This window comes from Paroedura picta, chromosome 3, assembly GCF_049243985.1.
Source record: "Paroedura picta isolate Pp20150507F chromosome 3, Ppicta_v3.0, whole genome shotgun sequence".
Taxonomy (NCBI): Eukaryota; Metazoa; Chordata; class Lepidosauria; order Squamata; family Gekkonidae; genus Paroedura; species Paroedura picta.
This window is the reverse complement of record NC_135371.1, coordinates 94,377,665-94,400,467: the sequence shown is the minus strand read 5'-3', so window position 1 is coordinate 94,400,467 and position 22,803 is coordinate 94,377,665. Positions and strand designations below refer to the sequence as shown.

General features: G+C 41.3%; 1 protein-coding gene across 7 annotated transcripts in view; it reads left to right on the top strand.

Moving 5' to 3' along the window:
- Positions 1-22,803, top strand: part of ACSL6 (acyl-CoA synthetase long chain family member 6) — a 131,696-nt gene that overhangs the window by 13,786 nt on the left and 95,107 nt on the right. Inside the window, exons 2-3 of one of the 7 annotated variants that reach the window (XM_077326883.1) lie at positions 5,929-6,046; positions 7,229-7,362. The exons of 2 other annotated variants lie outside the window; for them this stretch is intronic. Coding sequence is in view for 1 of the 5 variants with exons in the window: in XM_077326881.1 (XP_077182996.1) it covers positions 20,084-20,120 (37 nt within the window). In the remaining 4 variants the exon portion in view is untranslated. Of the gene's footprint in view, positions 1-5,928; positions 6,047-7,228; positions 7,363-19,902; positions 20,121-20,457; positions 20,546-21,704; positions 21,865-22,803 lie in introns of those variants that run through there. 4 more of the 7 variants (XM_077326882.1, XM_077326881.1, XM_077326887.1 and 1 more) reach the window with 4 other exon arrangements.

The following is a 22,803-nucleotide window of genomic DNA, read 5'->3' as shown; positions in this document are numbered from 1 at the left end:
ATTCAGGACTACACTGAATTTTATCCAATAAGCAGTATTGATGTGAAACAGGGGATTTAAAGGAAAGGAGTCTGAAAAGTTTCCTTGGCGATCTCTGACCAACCCCCCCCTCCCACTTCAGATTTACTTTTCCAATTCTTATTATTGGTGGTTGATTGCTACTTAGGCATTTTTAAAAAAAATCATGATCATGATAGTATTAATAATGATGATAAACAGATATTTTTGTGGATGAGTATTTCAGTGCTTTACAGTAACTGTGCTGCTTGTCAGTTATGATATGAATGTAATTGCTTTCTGTTAGGAGCTAAGATTTCAATGGCTCAGAGATAGTGAAAAGGTTTTAATTTAATGATTTACTTTGCTCTGTCTTCCTCTCCATTTGTATTTCTGTCACAGAAAGATTTTTTCTGGGGGGGGGGGTGGCTTTTCTATACCAGATATAGATTAGTCAGGTTGTATGTAGTATTTCTCAACATCCTTCAGCAGCTTACAAAGTTACATGCAGAACTTCTTGCATCTACACCCCTACAATTATTACCTTGAGCAAAGGTGGCCAAACTGTGGCTCTCCAGATGTCCATGGATTACAGTTACATGGAGGCCTTTTGGGTAATTGTAGTCCATGGACATCTGGAGAGCTACAGTTTGGCCATCTGAGCAACAGTCAAGTTATAAACACTGAACAATAATAAAATCTTTCTCCAGAAATCCATTCTGCATAACTCATGGAGAAACCATTATTCTTTGTGTATTAATTACTAGATCATATGGCTAGGTTGTTATAGGTGTATATCAGTTATATACACACAGCTTTGCAAATGTGGTGTGAGGGGGGTAGCTGAACACTGAATGCAAACAAACCAATCCCAATAATGCTGAAAGTTTACTTTTTTATGCCTGTTGGTTTGTTGCTGTTCTCCTGATCTGCTATTGCTATGAAACCACCTTACTTGGGTAACACATTTGCTTGTTTTTTGAGTGATCCCTGCCAATCAGGAAACATATATTTAAACATTTAAGGACCATGTTTTCTGAACTGGTCAAATGGGTGATATTTATAATTTAGGAACATGAAGACAGTGTTTTTCAGCATAATGTTTATTGCTATACTTTCCTTGGGGACAAAATTCCTGGGAAATTGCAGGAAATGAAGGGGAGAAAATTTTTGCTGCTGCTGAAAATTTCTGCGAAAATCAGCTTCTTCACCTGTTTTAATTTAGGCTTGTCCAAAACCCAATAAGAACACAGAAATAAAACAAAATCAAGTCACCAGTCTTATGATTAAGCTAGCTGTTAGGAGCCAGGGATCTTGAACATCTCATTCCAGAAAAACTAAATAGTTGACTTCTGATTCATTTGCATTCTAGACACAGTAGGCTAATGATATTCCTTATCTGCTGCATGTCCCCTAAACCAGTGGTCCCCAATCCCCGGTCCGGGGACTGGTACCGGTCCGTGGATCAGTCGGTACCGGGCCCCGGCTCCTCCTCATCCTCCTTCCCAGCTGCTGCCTCGGGGACTGCCCTGCCACTCTGCTGCCGGCTCACCTTGGTGTTCTCCGCCATGGCTGGGGCTCCCCCTCGGCATGGCACTGTGCAGCTGCTGCTGGCAGAGTCCCCAACGGGCAGTGGGAAGTCAGGGGTACCAACGGGAAAGCAAGTGGAGCAGCGGCAGCAACATCCTTCGGCAAAAGACTACTCCCCCCGGGCCTCAGTAAAATTGTCAAGCATTGACCAGTCCCTGGTGATAAAAAGGTTGGGGACCACTGCCCTAAACAGTATGACATAGGCATTGTATTTTGCTAACTTGTAGCTCCAACTTAGGCTCTTTATAGAAATTATACTTCTGATGTAATTTCCTATGCTTGATTTTTCATGTTGCATTAGTTGTGGATAAAAGTGTAGAAACATATGAAGAAGAAGAGTTGGTTCTTATATGCCAATTCTCTCTACCAGGAGTCTCAGTGCAGCTTTCAGTCACCATCCCTTTCATCTCCCCACAACAAAAACCCTGTGAGGTAGGAGAGGCTGAGACAACCCTGATATTATTGCTTGGCCAAAACAGCTTTATGAGGGCGAACCCACTGTCACCCAGTTGGCTGCATGTGGAGGAATGAGGAATTAAACTCAGTTTGCCAAATCAGAAGTTGGCGCTCCTAACCACTACACCAAGCTGGCTCTATGGCTCATATGGTTTCTTTTCAGTCTGGGGTTTTATCCTTGTCAGGACTGCTGATGTGGTGTTTCATATGATTGGCCCTGTATTGCATAACTAAAGTGCTGTATGAGTTAGCTGTGGAGCAGCAGTAGCTATTATAGCAAGATGCCATGTGAGCAGGACCATAGGGCAGCAAAGCTTTGTTTCCTGAGACACTAGCTGATGTGCACTTGTGTTTTCTGCTGCCATTTGCAGGGATAACGATCAATAGAAAAGTTTGCTGGCGATGCATCAACATAGCTTTTATAAAAAGAAGTGAAGCCTCATCAACCTTTGAGTTCTTTTAGGGAGCAAGCCTATTCTTAGGATTGCAACTGCAAGCCAATAAATATATGCAGATAAGGATGATCCACTAGGTATTCAGATTTTCAGGAAAAGAAACATTGGACAGTGTTTTCCATAAAAGGGTTCTCAATAAAATTAGCAGTCTCAGGATACGAAAGCTCATTCTCGTACAGATTGACAAAGAACAAGAAGCAGAACATGAGGATAAGCACTACAATTAGAGCATTGGCTCCATACTACATCTTGGCTATATTTCCTTGCACCAAAATAGAAAGGTATGCTATCATAATATCATTCTGAACACATTTATTTGGCCAAGGCAGAGGTTTATCAATATGAGGTTTGTGAAATTTTATCTCCGACTGTCTCACAGATAATGTTTATAACAATTTTAACTTGGTCCTAGTTTTAGAACGTGCAGTGTCTGGAACCATTGTGTAATCACTATGCTTGACCACCAAGGAAGAATATTTGACCAAAACACATATGGTCAGCATCACATTAGGCCTATGTTTGACATAATTGTATGATATTTATTCTTTTTTGAGAATTGTTATATTGGGCCTATAAGTGTTTTAATTCAATTGTAATAAATAATTTTCTAATATTTGGTGACATGTTTGCCATATATAAAGCTGTATTGGGACCTTAGATTTATAATTCTTTAACCTTTTAGCTCTTAATTCAACTTTTGAGTTAAGTTTTTTCCACTCCCATTTTTGATTGTTTTTCCTGGAGGTAAATGGACCAGTTTCACAAGGAAAGGAAACAAGCTATGGGTTCCTCCAGAACTTTGAGTTGGACCTGGTGCTGAAGACTAGAGTAGTAGCAGGGTTCTCATCACTAATATTTTCTCCCTCTTGGATAGTTGAAACTTTTAAAAATTAAAAAAAACCCTGTCTTGTTCCCCCAACATCATTTGTATTTGTGCCATGAAAATCTTTGCCTGGTGATCCTTGCATATAATTTTTTGTTGTTGTTGAAATAACAGGAAAAAAATGTTCTGATTAGTTATCATTGTTCTGTACTAGAATGGGATCATCCTAATGAAATTGATTGGAAATAAATTCAGAATGGATAAAAGTACAACGTAGGGTCAAACTATGTGAGACATTGTTGCTCCTTAGTGGAACATCTGATGTATTTTTGGGTCTTTTGGACAGTGGCAGAAGAATGGGGAGGGTCATTATTTTGAGAACTAGCCTTTGGTATGATGATTTCCTTTGCATGACAGATGATGTTTCATTAAAGGAAGTTATTTTGACTCTGGATGCTTCTCCAAGGCACTTCTATACCTGCTTCAGCAGTCCTAGTGTCATCTTACCACTTTGTAGCCCTGTGGCTTCATTAAAAATACATTAGATTTAATTGCTCTTTTTATAAAGGGCATTGTAATGCATCATAATGTAACCGGCAGTAGACCAGAGTTATTGTTTTGTTTAAATGTGCTGTAAAATATGTTCTAGTTAAGGCAGCATTAATTCTGGAGTTCTACAAGGGATGCAGGATGGATGACCTAATTTTTATTGCTCTACATATTTTCTGACTGTTGCTGGCTTTCCTGTATATGTGTGTGTGTGTGTGTGTGTGTGTGTATGTGTGTTTGTGTCTCCAAACTGATTGAAAAAAGGAAATCACGAGGCACATAGTAGTCTTCTCTATATTTATAGATGAAAAGGTTATAACATAAAGTCTAAATGGTCAAACATATGATCAAACATAAAGAGTCAACCAAAACGGGATCCTAGGTTAAGTGACCCGCTTTCTGTTTTGTCTTCGGTCAGTGGTTGCTCTTCCAATATACTGTCACAGTAGTAGTCGTAGTATCACATTGGCAAAATGCTCATAATCGTCTGGGGATTTCATAAAGTTCTATATTTGATTCCAAACTGATTGAAGCAATTAAAATGTGAGATGTCATGTCACTATCAACAAGATAAAAGAACCTAATTCCATTATCAAAGGACTTAAAATATTTCGAATTGACTGCTGCTTTTTATTAAGCTGAATGCATAGAAGTCTGGTTACTGTTTAGTTATTTTATGTAACTACCCATGCCCAGTAACTAATCCCTTTTTATTTTGCATACTTGCATACAAGCTGTTTTTATGTCAAAGTTGATGAAGAGTTCTGTATGAGTTCACACAGCACTTCTTACTCATCGCACATTAAAGAGTACCCGGTTACCACCTTTTCCCGGCAGAACTTCAGAACAAGTGCATGATATGGATGCATGGATATAGAGTTTGCTTGCTTGCTTATTCTTTTTTTGCATGAAGATTCAGTGAAGCTTCACTGTTGAATTTGTTTTGTTTTATTGCTGTAAAAAGCACAGGTGCCCAAAAATATATACATCAAACCTGCAGCACTTTATCTGTTACTGTCAGCTGAGAGTTTACACCAGGGGTAGTCAAACTGTGGCTCTCCAGATGCCTATGGACTACAATTCCCAAATGCTGGCAGGGGCTCATGGGAATTGTAGTCCATGGATATCTGGAGTGCCGCAGTTTGACTACCCTGGTTTACACGTATGGTTGCCAGTTGACTAGAAAAATGATCTGACCCACTTCTGCAGGATTTAGCAGGTGAAAAAATATTGATATTTACAATGCCTGGAGATGATGTTGTAGTTAAAGGCACAGAAACAGAGCACAGTTTAAAAATTAGCAAAGCCAGTTTGTATGGATACAGTGACTGTACTGAAACTACTAAACCATTGAAAGCAAATGATAAAGCAAGGGTTATACAGAAAGCATGGACAAATAGTTCTCCAATATTGGCTAATCTCATATTAAGCAAGTTTAACATTTCGACAGTTTAACAGTTTAACATAAGCAAGTTTAACATATTCACCCCTGGTTTACACGTATAGTTGCCAGTTGACTAGAAAAATGATCTGACCCACTTCTGCAGGATTTAGCAGGTGAAAAAATATTGATATTTACAATGCCTGGAGATGATGTTGTAGTTAAAGGCACAGAAACAGAGCACAGTTTAAAAATTAGCAAGCTAGTTTGTATGGATACAGTGACTGTACTGAAACTACTAAACCATTGAAAGCAAAGGATAAAGCAAGGGTTATACAGAAAGCATGGACAAATAGTTCTCCAATATTGGCTAATCTCATATTAAGCAAGTTTAACATTTCGACAGTTGACAGATGTAAGGGGCGGATATGCTCTGAGTGGTGAGCAACTTCCTTAGCTGAGTGTCTGGCAGTGTTCTTGAGACAGAAACCCAGTCCTGTGCTGATTGGCACACAGGCAGAAGATAGGTTCCGGCGGGTGGGAGGGATTGATTTATTCACCATTGAGGCATAGTTTGTTGCAACCATTTATCTTAAATTTGCACTTGGAGAAGAAGAGGAGTTGTTATCTGCTGATTCTTTCATTACTGAAATGTAGCAATTTCTGTTCCTGTGCAGAACGTGTCCAAGGATGCTTGCAGTGGCTGTAGTTATTTTGCAAATAGGAAGAAAATATTAGCACCTGACTGACAATGCAAGCTGAGAAGCTGCAGGGTCCCTAAACTCCTCTGTTAAGGTAGGGCATGAATTTAACCATTTCCTAGGCATGATATTGAAAATGAACAAAGTAAACAAAATGCAGGAGGCTGGCTGGCTGAATTGGAGATAGAAGCAAAACATAACCCATGTAAAGCATGTTATTTGGTAACAAAGAAGCCATATGACAAATGTTCTGTTTCAACATTACGTCTGTGAGTACTTGATTTAAGGGCGTAACAGAGCCTGGTCATGGTACTATACCTCAGTCCTATAATGTACAAAATAAGGCAGACCATAATTTTCTTTCATCTACAGCAGTCCTTATATGCCTGGGGTTAGAAACTGACAAAAACAAAACAAAACCCTGGACTTCCAAACAGCTGCTTTCATGTTAAAACTAAACACCAAATAAGGATAGTTTTGTATGTATTTAAAAGCCTGCGAAGTAGCAATGCGTCAATACCTGTGGGAGTCGAAGAGCTGAATTTCTGTATGCAGCAACTCTACAGGTAGCTCACTGTATGAACGGGTGAACATAAAGGGCAACATATTCAGCAAGAGAAACAACAAATGTTAGACCAGCAGCATTTGCTCATTAGTTTTGACTTGGTTGGCTGTAAATTTTAATCTGGGGCTGCTGATTAAAATACTTGGTGCTATAGCCTACATGGGCACAAGGCATTTAGTTCACCTTGGGTGTGGAGAGGGGAGATGCCTAAAGGGGAGGGGGATGAGAATGACACACGACTGAGAAAATATCAGACCACAGCTTTAGTGATTATAGGTTCCTCAGGTCTTGATACAACAAGCTGGGGCCTGTAGGTGCAGTTGGCAGCTTATTTGCTGGCAATGCCACCCCCCCCCCCCGGCCTACTGGGGTTACCAAGGAAAGAGAGCTAGTCTCAGGGGCCAGAATTGGCAGAAGCCACTGTTTCTTCCCATTGCCAGCCCTGAAGGTGGCTGCAACGCCCTCAATCCCAAAGCTTCTGGAAGGTACTTAGGGCAATGGATGGAGCTCCCGCACACTCTGTAAGGTGTCCCCAGCCAATGCCTAAATTTCACAGGTGCCGAACAGCTTAGATTGCTGGTCTTTGTAAGCCACTTTGTGATTCCTTCAGGTAGTGAAAAATGGGGTATAAAAAATAGCTGTCTTTTCTCTCTTGGTGAAAAATGTCTGGATTAATTATTACTCTGTCACCATGGGCAAAACCCTCCACAGGTCTGATGTACCTTGCAGAATTCACCTGTGCATCATCAGTTGTTTGGGATTCAGTGCACCTAGATCTCCTGCCTCTGCAGCAGCTCCAACCAAACGATCCAGACATCTGGAAAGCATTGCAGTCATTGTTCCAGGTCAGCATGATACACATGGCTATGGTATACAACCACCTCAGCTAGTGTTGGTGACACATGTTCTCAGTGCATGCTGCATTGGTCTAGACAGGTGATGTCTCATGCTTCTCCCTGAAGAAAGAAAAGAAAAGGGAGGGGGGACCATACAGAGCAAATGCATTACAAAAAGGAACCAAAACAGTAACACTGTACTAAAAGAAAAGACAAGTAGTAATTAGTTACTCTATCAATAGAAATTGAACGCACTGATATCAGTAATTTTTTTTGAGATTTGGATTTATGTTACTTTTTTCCTTCCACCTGCAAGTGGAAGAAAAAAAAGTAACATCAGTAATTTTTTGGATATCTGAATCTAAATAAAAAATTGGTTAAGTATATCAGTGCTTTTAATTTCTATAGAGTAACTAATGGCTACTTGTTTGTTCTTTCAGTATACCATGCTTCTCCCTGCTTGAGCCAAGATCCATGTCCAGACTTCACCACAGGATGTGCCCACAAATCCCAAATTGACTTTCAGCAGCTGTAATTAGATAAGAGAGGAATCAGGATATTTATATTCTAAAGTGATTGTCATCATGTTCCCAATGAGTTCCCCCATGTTTTGCATATTTTCCCTGAGTAATATTATTTATTCCTTAGGCGGCTTTCCAGAGCAGCTCAGCTCATTTAAGATGCATCCTGTCTCCCAAGACATACACTTCCCTGATGGTGACTGAGTTTCTTCTCGTGCCAGAGGTGTGAACACCTGCACCCAATTTTTTTGCCTAAACCTAATGCCTTGCTGTTGGTCATTGTCCCCAAAAATGGGAACCTCAAATTGCTTATCATAGGAGGATTCAGGCAGAGGCACAATTTACAAGTCCATTGGTCAGGGAGTCTCTTGTGTTCCCCATGGAGTTTAAAGGGGAATGCTCACAGGGAATGCCTACCTAGGATGCTCAAAGGGAGATGATCAAGAGGAATATCTACCTGTTCAAATGGACCTTCCACAACTTGGAATTCCATCTCCCCCTAAATATCTTGTTCGCATCTCCTTTCTCTCCTCTCATAAAGGCTATTTTCTCGAAGCCATGGTTTGCCTGATTGTTCAGTGGATCTGCTGCCAGTAACTGAAGTTTGCTTTCTGACATACTTGTTAGATCTGACCAGAATTGTTTCCAAATTGTAGCTTGTACCCTCTAATCTGTTAGGGATCTGTACTTTTCACATTATCAGGAACACATGGTGACCACCTAGGCAATTATTCTCTGGGCTGTTTCTGGGGCCACTCGGCCCCAGAAACTCCCTCTCTTTCTATATTTAGGCCATTTCCTTTAAATGTAGTGAAATATTTACCTTAGGTAGTCATTCTATTCTGGGCCCTTCATATGACGTTGCCAACATGCAGTGTCTGAACAGTAACCCTCTGGCTACATCCTCCATTTTAAAGCACTAGTTGGTGAATCCCCAAAAGTGGATTCACCAACCTATGTAGAGCTAGCTAGTGGAGAGCAAGCAGTGGAGGGAAGTTATGGAGGCTAAAACATGCGAAAGGCACCTGACTTGTCTTGTCCTCACACTCATCTCCCTCTCCCTTGTTCCTTAGGACGGGAACTTCTTTTTTAAAATGCCTAACGTCCTGCAGCAATGGATAGGCCGACAAACATGCAGGCAGTGTCAGAAGTATTTCTCCCAACATGTCTCCCAGCACAAAGCATGCCTCTTTGGAGCTCGCTCCCCCCCCCCCAAAAAAAAAATTGGGAACGAGATTAATTTTTTAAATTATCAAGACGCATGATTCCATAAGGGGTAGTGTTCAAAAAGTGCTATGTATCTGCCTGACTTGATTGACAGGCGGTAGAGAGTTGCGTACAAAACGCGTTGCTCTCTTCCGCCATTTCAAGTAGCACTTGTGGAGGGTGAAAAGGTGTCAAAGAAAAGCGAGACATCAAAAAGGTGAGGAGGGGGTGGAAGGCACGATTATATTTAGCATTACGCCATTCAGCTAGCATAATGCTATTTTTACCAATGTGTGGAAATGCTCTTAATGTTTGCCACTACAGTCTCTCTTGAGCAGATGGGACTGAAGTTGCCCTGCTTTGATTTCCCCCTCTCCAGCACCTAGTTTGTAGGTTTAATCTGGAAAGTCACACAGCTGCTTCTGTGTGTGTACCATGCATGATCAAAATGGGCTCTTTCCCCATTCTTGTTGATAAAAACTGGAGCTGGCCACCACAGCTCGCTTTTCACTTGCAGTCGAATCAATGACACTGCTCTGTTTGTGGTACCCTGTGTGGAGATGGCTGCTGAATTTCAACAGTGTAAGGAACTGAAAGCAGGCAGTGTAACAATCCTCGCATATGTGCTGATGAATGGCCACACATGCACACCTTCCCAGGGTTACATTGCCTGTCAGGTGCTTTGGGACTTACAACTTCTCTGGAGTCATGGGACTAGGAACAGTATACGGAAATGATGCGGCAGACTGTTCTGCATGCCTGGTCTGCCTAAAGCCTCCTTCTTTTAGACATGCAGTGTGGACCAAGTTGGACCCTGACTGGTATGTGAACAGTATTTACCGTTCAGTTAGTTATGCATCTTGACTCTAATTGGCCCTTCCTGGCAACACCCTCCTCACCCTCTACCTAAATGTAATGGTTGATGACTTCTGTTTTGATGTACCGGAAGAAGTGTGCATACACCAAAAAATGCATGCCCAAAATAAAACCACAGAAGAAATGTAAAAGTAACCAGCAATTGACCCTCAAGGATTATTGGCCTGCCAAACAAATGCTCAAGCCTCTTAACTACAAGCCTGTAGGTTGTGTTAGTTGCTGGGGGAAGCAGAACAGCAGCTGTACTTAGGATTTAAGGAATAGCTTCAAGCAATATAAACATTAACTCTAAAATCTTGACCAGAGAACAGAACACACAATGCAAACATGCTCTACTCTCTGATGAAGAGAAATAAGGATCACACCAAGTCAAAGTGAAGAGGAAAAAATGGTGCTAAGGAAAAGAGCCTTTAATGGTTGAATAGCCACTACACATTTCACATTCAGCTTCATCAGGGGGAATTTACTAAGTATATAAAAATAATATTTTTTAAAAAATAATACAGGACAATTTCACAGAACTTGTCTGAGTGCAGTTTATAACAAGTAAAAAGATTAAACTAGGGTTAACATAAACAACAATTTTACAAGGCATATACTGAATGCGATTCATATTACATCAGTCCAGAAGAAACTCTATTTAGATTATTTGTTAAATTGGTGTTGGAAAACCATACCAACCTTTTAGATACTGTTTCAATTCTTTCCCATAGATACACTTTAAGGAGTGTCTGCTGACCCTTCCAGAAAACCTTAACTTTAACTAGAGCCCGTGTGTATGTGTTGAATTACAATTTCCTTTGGATGCCACAGTGTCATGTCTAGCCTTGGCACAAACTGTGCATCTGTGTTTCTTTGGTATTTATAGCTATTTAGATTAAACGCTTGACTTTTCCTCCCATTGCTGATGTTTGCTAGCCTTCCTTTCCCCCAGCCCACCTTCAGTGACTCCCTGGACCCACCCTCACATTACATGACTGTGCAAATGCCTCAGCTGCTGTCATTTTTGTAATGTTGAAGGAAAATCTCCTATTAGAATTCTTGAAGTGGTGTGGTGCTGCAGTCATGGATTGAGAAGTAAAGGGAAGAAGGGAGGGAGAGCCTCTCTAGTTGACGGATCAAAACTCACAGGAGGTTTCTGAGCCAGAGAAAAAGTGACCGACAAATCTGCAGCTGAGATTGTGCACTGAAGCCAATGTGTAGGATAGCTGAGTTGTGCAACATTGATAGGATTTTGTCATGAAAGTAGGCAGTTGAGCTTGGTACTGTAATACGGCTTATTCAGGGATTATTCTGTGCAGCTGCTCCCCATGCTGCTGAGCCAATATCTGGAGCCATGACCCACATGAAAGTATGCAGCTTGCTCCATGCCAGCATTCCTTACTGAAACTAGCATTAGAAAGAGCTACATGAATTGCTCTTCTGCCTCCTTTGAGTAATGTCAAGAGCCGGCCTGGTGTAGTGGTTAGGATTTCTAATCTGACCAGCTGGGGTTGATTCACCGCTCCTCCACATGAAAACAGCTGGGTGACCTCAGCGCTGATAAAGCTGTTATGACCAAGCAATAATATCAGGGCTGTCTCAGCCTCACCTTCCTCACAGGGTGCCTGTTTTGGGGAGAAGAAAGGGAAGGTGGTTGTAAACCGCTTTGAGGCTCCTTCTGGTAGAGAAAAGTAGTATATAAGAACTAACTCTTCTTCTTTATGTACCAAAGCCATAATGATAGGCTGAGTTTGTAACTGAAAGTAATCTGTTGTCTTTTACTGAATTTTATTATGCAAGTTTGTGGTTAATTTCTACAGTGACTTGAAGGAATTTTGGTTTTGGTAATAGATGCAGATGATTGTCTTCTATACACAGTTATGCCTGGTGTGTGTCACTGTTGAACTGGAAACCCTAAGTCCATCCGAAATTATAGAAATCATATTACCTCCATGGTATTTCGGGTTGCAGTCTATTGTAGCTTTTAATTCCTAACTATATGACACTTTACACACCTGTAACATTAAACAGCCTTTTGTGAGAGAGTTCAGGTTTCATAACAGAAAGGGAAGGGGATAATTGATTTATTGTTAAATTGTTAAATACTAGCATCTCCACATTGCAAAGCTAAAGGCCAGAGCACACTTTAAACTTGATAACAGAGGTGTTGAACTTTTCATTGGGAGTATCATTATACTTAATTACAAGTATGAGGACAACCACTGAAGAAAATTACCCTTTGAAAACAGGACATTGGATCCTACATGAATAATAAGGTAATAAAGAGACTTTTTACCTTACTTTATTTTGTACAATTCAGAATTGGTATATATTCATGTGATTGAGATTAGAAAATATTGTTAGTAGCCTAGGGATAGGTTCTTTCTCTATTAGTAGTAATTAAAACAGCAAAAGTGCCAGTATTATGGTATGCAGCCAACACTGGTTAGGTTCAAACATCAAACAAAGGGGAAATTTGCACATTATAGATTGATCTCTCAAAAAGCCAGTGACCCATATTGGCAAACAGTATCATTTTCCCATGAATCCACAGTCATCAGACATCTTTGTAGTACTTAAATGGTTTGGAAAAAATTCTAAGCTATGGACCTGGCAGTGCTATTCCTTCCTACAATGAAAGAAAATAATTGTTTATATTTTGCATAGTTAATTTGAAGCTTCCACATTCTGTTAATTATAAAATATCTTGTTAGCAATGCCTAGACATAATCATTAATAGAAGCATCTGAAATGTACTGTGACAAATAGTTAGAAGGTCACTTGGTTGCTAATTAGGCTTGTTCTCTAATTACAGAACACTTGATGTAGTTAAATAGATAGTCATTACTGGATCTCTATACACATTATTTCTGAAACCTTCCTTCTTATTTTGGTTTATTGTTGATTTTTTTTTTTTTGCTTGCAAAGAATAAGGCCTCATTCACATTCAATCCTGGGGACTGTTCTTGGTTGGACCCTTTTTGAAGTCTTTAAGGATTAGGGCAGGAGTTAAACAATATGACACTGAAAACACATTTCAATAATGTGTTATCATCATATTCAGAGCTACTTAATTGTGGATAAACATAGTCATATTTTAGTAATAAACATAAGCTTGAAAATGTTGATTTTTTAAAAAAACACGAAAGCCTTTATGGTACACACGCTAGGTGAGCAAAAACCTTGTCTGAAAACACTTTAAAATACTTTTCGCTAATTTCAAAAGAGAAAGTACTTAAGTGGGAGTATTTTTGTGCATGGGATTATTCTAAAGCCAGATGAAGCCAAATTTGCTATTATGGAGTTACTAAGCAAGAAAACTCTTTGGACAAATATTCATCACACGGTGCACAATTACTGCGAAAATATGGATACGTAACAAAATGGTCAAATGAATTGCATATTAGCATGCATCCCATCAAGGATGGATGGCCCTTTAACACCCTTACACAGTAGTGGGCTGGTACAAAGAGCCAGTTTTGAATAGTTAGCTCCGCTCCACTCAGTTAGCTCCGCTCATGGCTAGTACCACTCGATTTCTACTTACCTACCTTAACTTGAGTTTTTTCTCAATGGAAGGAGGATCCATGGGGGCTGCATCTGCTGGCCACTCTGGCCCTAGAATCCAAAGGCAAAAGATTAAGGATACCAAGGATGGTTCTGAGTCCCTGTGGTAGCCTTCCTGGCTGGGGACGCAGTCCATGGTGTATACAGAACCACAGTTGGCTCTTCTGAGTGCCCCGAGGCTTTGTAAGCGTGCTCCTCCACTACCACCCTGGACCACGCTAGAAGCTCAGAGCACTACAGGATTGCAACGGGTCCAGTATGCCCCTTGGGTGAGAGCTTTCTGGGTCTGGGAATCCTCATTTGATGTTAGCATGTGACCAGGAGTTCAAGAACCTCCCCAGGCTCGGGGATGGTCCCCAAGGAGAGAAAGGGAACAGTTCAGGCACCAAGGCAGTAGCAGTACCTGGCAGTACCTGTTCTTCCCCTGAGGCAGTGGACTTAGATGAAAGAATCTTCAGGGATCCCTGAGATCCAGAGAATCTCACCATTTCCTTGACATTATGAATGGGCCATGAGATCTGAATAGGCCACTCTAGGGAAGGGGGTGGCTCTGCCTTGGCCTCCCTTGCAAAGAGGATCTATCACCTGCCACTGAGGATCATGGAACACCTCAAAGTTCCATAGGTTGATGTGCCAGTGGTGGCTCTCCATTCTGGCACAGTTCTGTCCAAGGATGGTGATAATACACTGAAAGACAACATGGATAGATGCAGCAAAACAGTGCAGAAGAGAGTGCCTGAGGCAGCCTTGTTTGTGATTTGCTTGGGGGACATGATCTCTAATACAGGGTGATACTGATCTGGGCATATGATCTGATGAAGATGCTGGACCAGTCAGTTATGAACAGCCTTAAAATCAAGGGGGTGGTGGATTTCTTAGCAGATGCTTGCAAATATACGATCCAGTTTTAGGTCAGACCACAGGTAGCCAACGTCATTAATCAGCTTAATGTATGGTTGAAACACTGGAGTGGAACCTCTTCCACCTTTGGCCATGGAGAAGCTCTCAGGGCACCTGTTCTTTGGTAAATCTAAGCTGGAGAAGATCTTGGTTGAGACCAAAGATAAGAAAAAGGCCAAATGAGTAAGATTAAGCCATCGTTGTTGCCACTATTGTAAATTTATTGGATCTTATTGTTATTTTTTGGTTTTAGGGGACGGGGTTATGTAAGCTGCCTCGAGCCTTCGGGGGGAGGCCGGGTATAAATACAATAATAATAATAATAATAATTTTCTACGATGTCCGCTACCAGGACAGGTGAGTCAAAGTGATGATCCTGTTCTTTCCAATCCCATGCATTGTCTTCTGAGACAATCCAGGAACTACAGAGCCTCAGCACAATTTAAGTTCCGGTCCGGAGTCAGACTGTGGTAGCAGCAGCCTTTCTGACATGACAGGAAGGCTCCAGCTAAGAAAGGATCTACCCAACTCCCATATTGGGGGTCGGCTGCAGCTTTTTAAGAAGTGCGCAGCCACTTCCTCCCAGAAATGGGTCCTCTCAATCATCACAGAGGGCTACAGGATAGAATTCTCCACACTACCACTCAATCATTTTGTCCTATCTCCAGTACCTTCGCAGGTACACAGGAAGGCCATCCTGGAACAGGCAATTCAACATCTCACTGATATCAGAGCTTTCAAACTGATGCCAGAGGTCCTGCACTTCAGGAGCATTAATTCCATCCTTTTCATGGTTCCAAAGAAGTTGGGTGACTGGATACCAAACCTGAGCTTGAATGCTCTAAACCTGTGGGTCAAGTAATGGGCTTTCTGCATAGAATCCCCTTGGCACATATTCAGAGCACTCCAGCATGGGGACGTGATGGCATCTCTGGATCTGACAGTTACTTGCTTGCATATCCCTATTCACAACAAGTATTTGTGTTTTTTCTTCCTGGACCACCACTACCAGAACAAGGCCCTGCATTTTGGACTTTCTTCTATCCCATGAATATTCACCAAGGTTATGGTGACCTTGGTTGGCATGCTTAATGGTGTCAGGAGTGAACACATGTCTATCTGTTCCTCCTGAACCAGGCATCTGACTTTCCTATGATGGAAAAAATAACAAGGCATGCCATAACCCATGGATTCCTGATTGACTTTGCTAAGAGTCAGCTTACACCAACAAAGGTTTATCTGGGGGCCAGAATCGACACTTTAGATCATGGTGTTCTTGCCCCTCAAAAAGCAGACCAAGATTCTCAAACTAATTTGAGACTTCTTGGATGCCTCCTCAGCACCTCTTATGCATCTGTTAGTGATACAGGATCTTCTAATCTCTACAGTTGACATGCTGCCATGGGGATGGTTCCAGGCCTTTGCAGTGGGCTCTCCTCCCCTACTAGGGGGTGTTAACACGGAAGGCACGCAAGGTAGTCCGGTTGTTGGAGAGCCTCAAGTGCCAGGTCCAGTGGTGGATGCTCTCCCAGCAACTTAGATAAGGGCATGTTGTTTATCTGCAGGCCCTGGTGGTGGTCACCATGGATGCCAGCAAGGGCATACTGGAGAGCATACTACACTCAGTGTAGGGATGAGATAGGACACAGCATTAACTGAATGGAACTGCAAAAGGTCTGGGGAGTGCTAAAGGCTTTTCACCAGTGGATCTGGGACCATATTGTCCTTGTGTGAATCAACAATATGTCCACCAAGACGCATATCTACAGTCAGAGTGGAACAGTATCAGAGACACTGCTTGAGGAGGTGATCAAGTTGCTCTGATGGGCAGAAGCAAATCTGGCAGGTCTCAGGGGGGAACACCTTTGAGGAGACATCAGTGTACAAGCAGACTGTCTGAGCAGACAGGACCTGGACTCCAGAGTATGGAGTCTCAACCCAGAACTGTTCCAGCTCATGGTAGGCTGCTTTGGCCAGACATATCTCAACCTGACGGCATCAGTGGTAAGTCAAAACATACCCTGATTCCTGTCCAGGTTCTCTGACCCTCTGGCCATGGGGGTAAATGCCATGACTCACCATTAGCCAACAAAGCTACTATACGTGTTTCCTCCCATCCTGCTAATCAGCTGCTTGATCAACAGGATCCGGATGAACATTGTTCTGGTTGCTCCCTTCTGGCCTTGCCACCCTAGATCTCATGCAGTTGCCAGCCAAGGAGCCGTAGCACTTACCAACCAAGCTGGATCTACTATAGCAAGATCCAGTGTCCCCTCCAGACATGGCCTGGCTACACCTGATGCAGTCTCTGGTTGAAGCCTGGAAGAAGTGACAGGGCCCAGACACCTTGAAAAGACAGGTCACAGCACTTAGAGTGAGCCTAGGTCACAGATGCCTCAGGAGTTTGAGCGCTAGCAAGTATGTCAGACAATTCATCAGGGGGTTGACACAGCTAGCATCTCCAGTGAGACATGGCTTTCCTTCCTGGAAGCTATCCATGGTTCTGAAGGCTGTGGCTGCCATTTGAACATATTCAGACAGCAGAAGAAGGTTGTCTTTCTAGTGGCTGTGACGTTGGCACACCAAGTGTCAGAGATAGCAGCACTATCGTCCAGGAAGGAATTGTTCTCCTTCCAGAAATATTCTTTGACTCTGTACACTGATCTCTCATGGCTCATGGTTTGATCTCTCATGGTTTGCAGGGCTATGTGAATTTACTTGAGAAGGTTGGAAGCTATTAGACTTTTGGATGCTCTTTTTGTTTTCCATAGCCCTCAGAGTTTGGGGAAAGCATTTCAAAATCCACCATTATGTGTCGGCTGAAGCTCTATATTTGCACGGCGTATGATGTTCTGGGTTTGCCCCCCCCCCCAATTGGGGGTAACAGCACACTTGAGAAGGGCAGTGGCGATATCTGCAGCATTTATCACCAGAGTAACAACATGATTTTTGCTTTCAACCTTTGGGAGACACTACAAAATGGACCAAGCAGTTTCAGAGGAAGCAGCATTCAACAGGAGAATCCTCCAACATGTGGGAGTCTGAGGAACTGTGCCCGAGTGCTGTTTTTGCTACGCAACCTTGGATACATAGCTTGGGCATAGCTAACCATCCTTGGATGACTTCCCCCACTGAAGTAGAATGAAACATTGGTCTTACCTGAAGGTTTCTTCTCTTCAGTATGGTGAAGTCATCCACTTCCTACCTTAAAAATGCAACAAGAAAAACTAACAAAACTGGGCATTTCCAGTGAAGAAAATAATACAGCTGGCAGGTCAACCAGATGACACCAACAGGCAGACAAGGACTGTCCAGAACTGCCAGACTACTAATGGAGGAGCTTGTAAAATTTGGAAAGGCCAGTCCTTGGTCGCCCAGTAAGGCTGCCCAATTCATTTGAATTTGAACCTTACCTGAGTGAGTAGAGGCATGACCTAAGCACCCTTGGATGACTTCGCCCCACTGAAGAGAAGAAACCTTCAGGTAAGACTAATGTTTAATTTGCGTGTGCAATACTGAAAGTCACACTTTCCAACAGTTCACAGCATTGTGTGTGTGTTTATCAAAATGTGAATGTCAGCAGTCAAAGGACTCTCAATGTGTACAGTTATGCAGGTTTTTAAATAAATTACTATATGTGTATAGGCATTGTGTCATCCACATGGAGAGTATTCAGCCTATGTTCAATGCTTCTGAGAAGTGGGTTTTCCCCCCTGCTTCCCCACACCATCATGGTGCATTTATGTACTTCCAGGGGTTTCCCTGGGTTTTCTCTGCTTGTATCTCATGCCTGCTTTGCTGTATTTGGCTAACCCAAGCCAAAAATATCCTTATTTTTCAGGTATTATTTCAGCCAGATACCAATTTTGAAAAAAAAAGTGGCTATTGAAATGGTCAAGGCCAAAAAATCCTGAAAATATTCTGGATTTTTCAGGAACACTGGAGAGCCACAGTTTAAGACTCATAGAATTGGCCCCCCTGGACCAATATTTTTCAAACTTGGGTGGGTTGAAAAGAAGCACTATCACTTTACCTCAAAAAACAGCCTTCCTCTCTGAGCTCCAGATACCCTCTGAACTATTCTCCATTATAACAAAAGAAATGTAGCTTTCCCAAATATTTACTGAATCTGAATACCATTTTTTCCAGGTTCAGGATACCTGAACTGAAAAAACCAATGTGGGGTTTTTTTTCACATCCCTACTCTGAAGTTTTAGGAAACATTGTGATAAAGCTGGGGTTGCTGTTGTGCCTGTGGGAAAATGAGGATCGGGAGGCTTAGATGGCAGCCATTTTCTCTCTCTACCACCAGGGAGCTTTTATTTAAGAAGGGGAGTGGGAGCACTAGAATATTGTTATATCCTTACCCTGTGGAAATGATACATTCAGCATGTTTTATGAATTCCCAGCTTTTATTTTTTGAAAGTGTGCAGCCCTTTCCCTTGTGGAGATATAAGGAAAAAGGTATATCTTCACAAGAAAGAGGATAGACTTGCTTTTTTAAAAGGAAAAGCTGGGCGTTGAGGGAATCTGCTGCACTGATCATTACAACAGGCTATCAGTATAATGATATTCTTAGTGCCATTTTTTAAAAAAAGAATTACAAATGGCCTACTGGTACAAGAGAGACATAGCCACTTCCAAGAAATTGGGGCAAGGAAGCTATGGGGAAACTCTAGAAGCCCCATGGTTGCTGTGCTTAAGCTACATTTGCACCAGCAACGAGGAAGCAACAAAATGCCATCCCTGTGTGGAAAGACACCTGTTGTCTTTCTGTGACTTTCCCCACATCTGAAGAAGTGGAAGCAGCAGTTTTGTCAACCATTTGCTTGCTTATTGCTGCACAACCATACCTTTGTGCTAAGTGTTTTAGGCAACATAAAACAACATGAACCCAGTCCTTGTTCACACAATTTACAATCCAAAGGAGGCTTAGGAATGGCACACAGGTGTTTAATTTCATTAGTTCAACAAATTTCATTAGTTCAACCTGGAGAGCCTAAGCTAGCCCCGTTTCATCAGACCCCACTAACTAAGCAGGATTGGTTTTGGTTAGTATTTGGATGGGAGACCAGCAGGGAACCCCAGGGTTACTCCACAGAGGCAGGCAACGGGAAACTACTTCTGTTTGTCTCTTCCCTTGCCATAAGTCAGCTGCAACTTGACAGCAAAAAAAAGTTATGCTCTTATACATTGTGCTAAGTTTTCCTGTTTGAAACTTAATTCTAAATAAAATTAATTGATTTGTTGACTGTGCAGGTGGACTTTATTTTCCTAGGACTTTATTTTTAGCATTCTTCTAGTAGGCAAAAAATTAAGAATCAGATCCATGGAAGTGAACAGAAACCTCTTCTGTTCTTGGCAAAGCTTGCTCATGGGTGGGGAGTGTGTTGGACAGATTGGAAGTAGCATGTTTCCAGAAGAGAACAGTGAAAACAGAGAATGATGTCAGGACATCTGTTCCCAGGGGGAAACGGATGTATCGAAGAGGTGATCCTGTAAGCCTTTCAGGGACTTGAGAGGGTGGAGCTTCTATTGTTCTTTTGAATCTTAGTAACACGGAGTGATGTTGCAGTCTTGAAGGAACTTGCTTTGCAGCGCAGCTCTGCATTGCCTCTGCTGCTGCTGCTGCTACTGCTCCATAATGGAATTGAGGAAGAGGTAGCTCTAGTCAAAGGATGTGTTTGGGCGTCTTACAAGCACTACTTGGACCAAGTAAGTAACTGCATTTGTTTTGTTTGTGTATTTGTGGGCAGCTAGGGGTTGAGTACAGGAACTAGTTGAGTTCTAAAGCTCTTGCATTGCAAACATTAAAAACCTAATCTGCTTAATACATTTTTAAAACATCCTTTAAAAAAAAAGGGGGGGGGATGTGGAAGACAAACTCTTTTTCTTCTCCAAGGACATGAATTGTTAATATGTAGGAGCTGCTGCTACAGAATCCTTCCCTCAAAATGTTCTCATGTTAATATCACCGAGTGCCAGGGACACACATTGAAACAAACACTTGTGAAGCTGGGTATTAGTCAACACAGAAAGCCCAGGGAATCTACTGAAGCACTGTGTTGTGTATAGTTTTCCTGAAAGAGAAAAGGACTACACAATTTCTAGATGAAGACTAAGATTTGCAGAAATTAAAGGTAAGCAGTCTTGAATAAACAATTTAAGTAATTTGCAGTAACAAAAAAGGATTTGGGAAATAGCTGATGCATTTGACCTACTTTTGGAAAATACACAGCTAATGGCTAAAGGATCCTGAACACCATGTTAACTACTGTTTCCCAGCCACATGCTGTGAGTGTGTATACACACACACACACACACGCATGCATGCAACAAAGCGAGTTAAACAAAGACCAAACTCCAATTATAACAATGGAGTCAATAGTCATATTAATAATACAATCAGCAGTGCAAGAATAATACTTTTACGACTGTAGCTTAGATAGATTCCTAACACACCAACAATTGCTTATATAGATTTTGCTAACTGGAGCTTTATTCTTAACCCAGCAAACCAGCATCAGGCTGTAGCTTTGAAGGATTTGGAAAGCTTAAGCTGAAGCTGAACATTTCAGCAAGTGCACCGCTTCTGGCCCTGACCTCTTTAGTCTGAGATATTTGGAGGCAATAAATGCTTTGTTTCCTAAGCTCCAGTTTATTCAAACATAAAGCCTTTGTCAATCAGGGACAGCCTTGTCACGTTCAGGCAGTAAAGTGGACTTAGACTTTCTATTGTGTACCGTAGGAAAGACTGAATCTTGAGTTGGGAATCTGTGTCAATACAGAGAATTTTAAAAATGTTTTGCCTCAGGAGGAATGTTATTTCTCAAAAAATTGTAAGGTTATTTGGAAGGACAATAGTGCCCAGTAGACCCTTATTAACAATGGAAAACTTTGGACTGCATTTTCTTTCACTAGCAGCTAAGGTGTATTGGGTTAGAGTTCTTTACTGCAAATGTAATATTTGAAGTATATTTACCATGGAAATCCTGATCTGGTTTGCCCACAAATACAGAATGTGAGAGAACAGGATTAAAAATTTGTATTTCAAGATTTAATTCTTAAAACAGCATGTTCATTTTCATACCATGTGATAATACAGTAAAAGAGGGTTTGTGGGACCTGATTCAGTTTGCAATTGTTTCACAGTTCTGTTGGCTCCACTGAGATTAACACAATGAGAGGATGGCTGAATTTACATGACAAACTGCAGGCCCCATGAGCATCCTGGGAAAGACTGGCTGCAGTCTACAAAATCTGCTTCCCCATCACTGATTACTTGATTGGTTTGTCAGTTGGCCATGATGTTACAGGCCAACAAAGGAGCGACCCTGCAAAATAGTTTTTATTTAACCTTAGAGCTTTGTGTCCTGCCAGCTTTGCCAGTCATGAAACCCTTCTGGTGATGCTACATTTTTGCACCTTCTGTTTCCTGAGCCACTTAATAGAAATCAGAGTGAGTCTCGTGGTTTTGTTTGCCTTTTCCATTGAAAAAAATGGGGCATAAAGATGCTTAACTTCAGCTTGATGTGCCAAGTTTGCAGTTTCTTGAAGAATTTACTACCCAAAGAAGTCATAGCTTACAATCAAATTTGTCTTAAAATTGGGAATAGTGCCTAATGTCAAAACTACAAACTAGTGGTGACATTCTGTGGGGAGAGCTTCTATGTCCAGACTGTGTCTCTTGAGATTTCTTTTTTAGATACTTAGTCTTAAACATGTGTAATGGGAACTAATTTCTGTTGATTTCTGCAGGGCTAAGAGAATTTAAGATGGCGTTCTTTGTTTAAAGTAACAAAATTATTTTATATTGTATGAATTTTGAACCATAGAAAACAGAACAAGCAACAACTTCCACATGATGGTATTCTGTGTCAGTTGAGCCGTACATTACGTGTTAATGTATTTGACTATACTTTAAAACTGTATGTTACAAGCAACCAGTAGATGGCACTCTGGGAAATTGGGATTAACCTACAATGTAATATTCTGTCTGGATACAGGAAAAATAGTTTGGGGGATGACCTTTGTACACTTACTCTGTAAGTGCTGTTTTGTAGGAAAGGATAATGTATACTTGAAAGCACACATAAAGCATACAGAAAATATTATTTAAAATATTGCTGGATAATATAGTAGGGCTTCCTTGCTTTTTAATATTGGAAATCTGTATCTGTGGGTATGATATTAGAATGTGATTGTGTAGCTTTTATGCTTAGTTAAGCTTAGTGTAAACCAAGTTCATTCAATTGAAATAACCAGAATATAACCATGTAAAATAATGAAAGAATGTTAATCACCCCCCCCCCCATACATGATACAAGTCTATTATGGATTCAGACAAAAGTACCAGCAGGTATAATTGTTATATCTTTTGGCATGAGATGGTACAAGC